Source organism: Manihot esculenta, chromosome 1, assembly GCF_001659605.2.
Source record: "Manihot esculenta cultivar AM560-2 chromosome 1, M.esculenta_v8, whole genome shotgun sequence".
In the NCBI taxonomy this organism is placed as follows: domain Eukaryota; kingdom Viridiplantae; phylum Streptophyta; class Magnoliopsida; order Malpighiales; family Euphorbiaceae; genus Manihot; species Manihot esculenta.
In genome coordinates, this window is record NC_035161.2 from 39659447 (window position 1) to 39666399 (window position 6953).

General features: G+C 30.7%; 1 protein-coding gene across 1 annotated transcript; it reads right to left on the reverse strand.

Annotated features, from left to right (window-relative positions):
- Positions 1-722: 722 nt before the first annotated feature.
- On the reverse strand, positions 723-5088 carry LOC110618762 (autophagy-related protein 8i). Its single transcript, XM_021762003.2, has 5 exons — positions 4930-5088; positions 4747-4802; positions 2954-3006; positions 1102-1220; positions 723-1000 (listed from the first exon to the last, which is right to left on the reverse strand). The coding sequence occupies exons 1-5, from the start codon at positions 5054-5056 to the stop codon at positions 891-893; spliced, it is 465 nt and encodes a 154-aa protein (XP_021617695.1). The 5' UTR covers positions 5057-5088; the 3' UTR covers positions 723-890.
- Between the last annotated feature and the right edge of the window lie 1865 nt (positions 5089-6953).

The following is a 6953-nucleotide window of genomic DNA, read 5'->3' on the forward strand; positions in this document are numbered from 1 at the left end:
GAAAATTCATTATTATCGGACACTAATATCTATTGTTGAAGTGGGGCAATAAACATTCACCGTTAGATCCATTTCAGAAAAAAAAAACATTCACTGTTAGATTAATTTATTAAAATTTATTCCAACAATAAATATGAATATACAAAATATAAAAAAGCTGTGTTATAATTAAAGTAATTACAAAAAAAAGCTATTATTAATTCTACATTTTGTTAACTTTTTTTTTTCTACGCAAGTTTTTGGTTACTTTATTCAATGCGGGTGCGGCGTCCGTCAGCCGCAAGGGGGAGGTCATATGATTTTTTTATAATCACTGCCTTCAGCATATGTTTCATAGGAAGTTTAATACATATACCTGCAAAAATTTCCAGTAATTGGTTTGATTGAAATATTTGGTAACCTCACATCCTTTCAGATTTGCACATTTGAGCGCTCAGGTGATAGTGGTGCCTCTTTTTGTCTCTCAATGAGTTTGTTTGAAATGACGTAGCCCTTAGCCGTATCTCGTCCATAGCAAGTGTTTACAAACATTACTCAGAAATAAAAACAAGAGCTCTTATTGAAGACGTCGCAGGAATATTGTGATGTACGTTCATATGTATTCTCATAATGAAGTTCAGTATTATTATTTTCTGCGGGATCATCACCATTTCATTGTCAATTTGACGCGACGACATTATTTCTAAAAATGAAAGACATATTTGCATGAAGGTTTGCAACAGTTATAAGAATAATATTTTCATTTTATATGCCAAGGGACAGTATTGGACAATACATAAAGTATTTACAGCACCAATTATGGCCCAGAAAACAGATGCACATGTAGCAATACTAGGTGATCTGCAAAGGTAGAATTGCAAGATTATACAACAGTTTCTCATAGTTTAAGGTTACAGATATAAAGCATTAGAATGACCGAAGGTCTTCTCACTGCTGTAACACATGTACAGAAACCCATCCTTGTCCTTGAAGGACTCATAGACACAGTCCATTAGAGTAGCTGCAGGTTGTTATACACAGAACACATCGGCAAATTATCACAAAAAGTCCATGCAGATGCAGAACAATTTCAAAAACTATAATATATGACAGCAAGTTTACCTGTCTGCGGCAAGGTATTCCTGACAAACACAAAAAGGGCTTTCCCGGGTGTCAAATGAAGTCTGCTACTTAGCACATGAACGAATTGACCTACAGACATGTCTCGAGGAACCAGATATCTATAGTACAAGATAGATGGATTGTAAATAAAATTCAAAAAATTTCCTCACAAAAACTGCACTAGCACTTAATTACCAATAAAAAGAAAATGAGAGATTTGGATCAATTATGGTTTCTGGAACCCACCCCAAAACCTTTTCTCTGCAAAAAACCCCCATAATTCCCCTCATCACAAAATCACAGCACATGAAACTAACAGCCTTTCATAACATGGTTATTGCTGGGAATGAGACGCAATAACAATTGGACAAATATATTATCTTCAGTACTTGCTGATTGTAACAGTCTGCAAGCTCCACATGTTAAAGACCTCAAACATTTTTAATTACTATAGCCTTTTACGGATTGGACACCAAAAGCAATTCGATATTTAATGCATAATACACAAATCAAACTGGACACTTGTAAATAAGCACCTTTAATATCAATATACCAATTCAAGTTTGTAAATATCCCATTTTGCTTGGAAAAAAGAAATCCATTTTTCACAGATACCTCATGAGCGCTTGTCTTGTCTGCTACCATCATTTGTCAATGGATACTTATGTAAATATCCCGGTTTGTAAATAGTTCATTTTTCATACTATTATAAAATCAACTTTTAATAACATGCAAAATTATAAAAAAAAATAATACTATTAAAGTAACGTAATAATTTAATATAATATTTACTATAAATTTTATTTTTTTAAATTCAATTATCTAACCCATTAGCTATAAAAATAATATTTTCATTTCATTTTTCTTAAATTTAAATAATTTAACCTATTGTTTATAAAAATAATACTTGATTTATATTTAAGTATTTTTAAATTTAAATTATCTAACCTATTATTCATTAAATTTATATTTTTTAAAATTAAATAGTTCGTGAAACTTATTAATTAATAAAACATTACTTATAAAATACTTTTATTTATAAAAATTTAAAATTAATTTCTCTAAATTTAGTTAATTTAATAAATAATTTTAATTATATAAATATATTAGAAACTAATTGAGATAATTATTTTTTAATAATAAAAATAGCATATAAGAATGAATAATTTTTTTTAAAAAATAAGTATAGGAATTGAAATTTTAAAGATGAAAATAAATTTTTTAGATTGAAAAAAAATAGAGAATGGAAGGACAAAATAAAATAAACAACTAAAATTAAATTAACTATTAACTAAATATTATTGAAGGGGCATAAAGATTTATTTGATAAAAAAAATAAAGTATTTAATTTTATAAAATACAAAATATTATAATTAAGTAATTTTGAAATAAGAAATAATTAATAAAGTTTTTAAATATATAAAAATCTAATAATAATTTTTTTAACATATATAAAACTATCTAAATATCTCTACATAATTTGAAATTTTTCGGAGAGTCCATAGCCCCTTAACCCAAGGCTACATCCGTCCCTGCTTATGCTGCCATTGGTAAAGGGCCCTACAATCCATACAATCCTCTTTTGTCTAGAATACTATAGCTCTGCATTCAACCCACTTATGGGTTAAAAATTACTTCTTTTGTCCACAAAAATATGCTAAATAGAGTAAATACAAGTGGAGGATATATTAAGAAAAGACTAAATAAAATTTATTTGTTTAACTATATAAGCTACACTTTCTTAATTATGTGAAATTAAAAATAAATCTACTTTTGTGGCATGAAGGGAATATCATTCTTCCAAAAACATATTAAGCTTTTCAATTGAACCAAAGTTGAAATTGGAACTTACTTTTTCTTTTCCAATTCAGGAAGATCAGTTTTGCAGTACCTCTCAACAATTACCTGCAAAATTATAACACAACCAAAATTTTCATATAAACATAGAACCCAACAGCTAGGATTAGGTCGGTTTTCCAATGTCCAATGTACTCAAATATGTCCAAACCCATAGCCAAAGCTAGTAAAACAACAACAGCTAAGCCATTTCTATACCAATTCATCTATCTATCTAAAATAAGCTTTACGAGATGGTACACTTGTAACGACCCGAAAATCAGGCCGCTACCGGCGCTAGGATCCAGATCGGCTTAAGGCCGCCGGGACCCGTAGCAAGCCAAACATACATCCTGTGAACCTGTTTAATCCCATACATGGTCAACAACATACATAAAAGTTAAAACTTTTCTTTCATTCAAACATTTCTTTGCCAAGCCTAGCCTGTGCATGCACAAACATAACATAAACCTCTCATTGGAGTCCTCATCAAATATTCCAATGGGGTAACATAACATAACATAGGCTTGGATTACATAATCATCATAAAAACATTATATCTCATACAAGACCATGTGTACAGGGAATACAACAGACTCTAGTCAAGCACATTATCAAACTTACATTACATCTCATACTTATACAGTACCAACAAACTATGTCCACAGCTAAGCTATTACATAAACTTCTCTTACTCTGTTGACTCCTCTAGCTACTCTGCACCTGCAAGACTGGGGTTAGGGGAGAGGGGGTGAGCTATAAAGCCCAATGAGCGGAAACTAAAAATATTTGCTTTAATTCCACCCTTTTTAGGTATATTATTATTCATTTTATTATTATTATGACTCCTCCATTTTTAGGTATATTCTTATATAACTTTTTTTTTTTTTTCTTATTCATGCTTTCATGGAATGCAACACATCACAGCTAATCACATAAAGGATGGTATTGTCACCATTAGTCCTCAACATCACCAAATGCCAAGGGCGTAGAATGGGCCTCACTGGTCTTTCTCTTACATAACATAACATTCCAAAGTGCCAGGGGCGTAGAATGGGCCTCGCTGGTCTTTCTCTTACATAGTGCCAGGGGCGTAGAATGGGCCTCGCTGGTCTTCCATAACATATCATCATAACATAACCTCATCATAACATAACCTCAGAGGACTATGGATCACCCAACAACCATCCACATCAACATCAATTTATGCAATGCAACATATTCGTGAAGTCTAATGCAAACATCCTGAAATATTGCATGGCATAATGATGCATGGGCAATGCTTTATGATTCCAAAACTTAAGGAGTTGTTCCAACACTGGTACCAACTCATCCTCAGGCCAACATGTAAGATCTCAGGAGGCCCAAAAGATGCCAGGATTGCAAATTATCCCAAGAAATTATACAATTAATAGAAACAAGTCGTAAATAACTTCTATCTGAAGCTTTCTCGTTCAAATCTGTCAACAGTTTAACAGAGGATATATTAATCTAGAAAGATTTCAACATACTAATACAATAGTTAAAGGCAGCTCGATTTTGGAAGGCTTAATGTCTCAAAAAAAAAAAAGTTTACCTTATTTTAGCTAATACATATTGATATTACATGTCTATGCTTTTGGAAAAAACACTAAACATCATGTTCATTAAAAATGTCCAAACAAAAATTCAGCAAGTCAAGACAGCGGCAATAATGGACACTCAGATCCAAATTTGAACTACGGCTGCACAGCTAAAAAAGATGAGCAATCTCTAAAAGAGAAATATGAAGAAAAAACAAAAGAGAAGGATCTATATTTGTGAACTTACAGGAACTCGGTTTGCGTATTTGGCAATAATATCGCGGGATTCTTCGAGTCTTTCCTCTGAAATAAACTGGTTGATTTGAGATGAGAAAAGCAAAGAGAGATCCATTCATATACAAGCAGACAGTGAATGAAAATCCAGAGAACTCAGTGATTGTGAAGAAACAAAAGAGGAGAAAAAACAAACCGAAAGTGAATTCGTCCTTGAATGACTTCGTCTTCCCCATTATCAATCGCAGGATGATAGTATGCACAAAGTGGAGATCAACAGAGAGAGGGATAGACAGAGAGGAACAGATAAAGCACGATGACATGACTCCACGTTACATATTAATGATTAGGTGCAGCGTGAGAACCAGAAAATGAAGAATGGAAGACCAGCCCAAACCACTTGCAGGAATTATGGCTTCTCGGCCCATTATTTATAGCCCATTAAATAGCAAGATGAGCTTCGTAAAGCCAAACGGCTGCTAGGAATTGTGGCGTCTCCATCATGAAGCTGTTCGCTAAATCTGAAAGTAAAAGGGAATCTGTCAGAAGTGAATGCCCTATCCAAAAGTAAAGTATCGGATTCTTACACCATGAAAGAATCACCTCTGTTTGGTATCTTGTGCCACAATTAATCTCCTATTTGACATCCTTAGAGGTACCCTAACAAACTTGACTTCTGCCCAAACAATTAATTTCTGTTAATCTACCTGAACACATAAATGACTGGCTACTCCCTGTTTTAAGCTAATGTAATGATTTCACAAACAGGACTCTTCATCTTTATTTATAAATGAGAAAACTAGATAGCTCAACTTGATCCACAGTGAGGTTGTTCAAATATTTTCATAATGTGTATTTATTTTATTATACTTCTTTCATTTTTTTTAAATAAAGTGTAAAATTTGAATTTTAAATTTTAAACTCTCTCTCATCCATTAAGTGTTTCAATTTTTAAAATAGAGTTTTATTTTTTATAAACATGTCAACAATTTTATTTCTCTACAATTTATTATAACTTTATTATCAAGTTTTCACTTTCATTTCATATTTATAAACGATTTTTTCTTCTTTATTAAGTATCCTTCGTAGATTCAATAATACCAACCTCTACTTCATTTTCTCTTAAAACTTTCTTAATTTTCATTTTTTTACACGCCAACTCCTACACAAGATCATTTTCTTCTATACATTTTTTTTTCCTTTGTCTTCTATCGAGAATACCTTCTTAGATTCAAGAACATCAGCATCTCCATTTATTCTTGAAGGATGATTTAAATTTTATATTCACTTCTGTACGGACATCCGACATCTATATAAAAAGACACTTTATTTCATTTTTGTATCATTTTCATTATTCTTTTGAATTCTTTTCACTATTCAGCGGTATATTTTGCTATGATGAAAAGAAAAAAGATACATAAATATTATATTGTTTTTGAAGGTGTTAACCCTGGAATATACACTTTTTGGCACAAATGTGCACCTAATATTATTGGAGTTAGCAAGAGATTATATAAATCTTATATTACAAAAGCAGAGGCTATTAAAGTATACAACTATTATGTTGAATAAAAAAGGGATGTGAGTTTATCTGTAGATGAAGAACCTTCATCATGTGCAACAACATCAAATGCAAGAGTTATAGATGAAGCGAATGAATTTGATAATGCAAATTTCAATCAGTTGATGGTTGCTTTATTTGTTAGGATGTATATAAGATTTTGTTCTTCAACAAATAATAAATTTTGATGGAATATAATATTTCTTGCACTTTTATGTCTACTAGTTGTTTAATATTTCAATTAAAGTGTTACAAATAATATTAAGAAAATAAGATATTTGCTGAAAAAATGATAACGTAATAATTATTAAGAATATGAAATTATATCAATTTTATTTTTTAACGCTAAGTTTAACAGTTATTTTTAAGACTTATTTGCTGACAAAATATATATAACAGGTTATATTATTTAAATAAAGTAGACTTTATAAATGAAAAAACCGTCATGCAAATTTTATGCAAATAAAATAGACTTTAAGTTTTAATTCAATAAGTTCATGCAATCACAAAAAAAAAATTAATTGACTGAATTATAACATGGAAACACATGCATGACAATTTGGTTTTTATGTTTTTATTATATTACTAGTGATAATATATAAAATATTTAATAATGTAAAAAGCAAGTAATCAATGAATCATAATAAAAATAAATATCT

Bases quoted from the DNA above. Each gene is read 5' to 3' on its own strand.
- LOC110618762 (XM_021762003.2), bottom strand. From the start codon at position 5,056: ATGTCATCGTGCTTTATCTGTTCCTCTCTGTCTATCCCTCTCTCTGTT. The intron at 3,007-4,746 runs GTAAGTTCACAA...ATAATTTTGCAG, and splicing joins AATACGCAAACCGAGTTCCT to GTAATTGTTGAGAGGTACTG. The intron at 1,001-1,101 runs GTAAACTTGCTG...AACAACCTGCAG, and splicing joins GAATACCTTGCCGCAGACAG to CTACTCTAATGGACTGTGTC.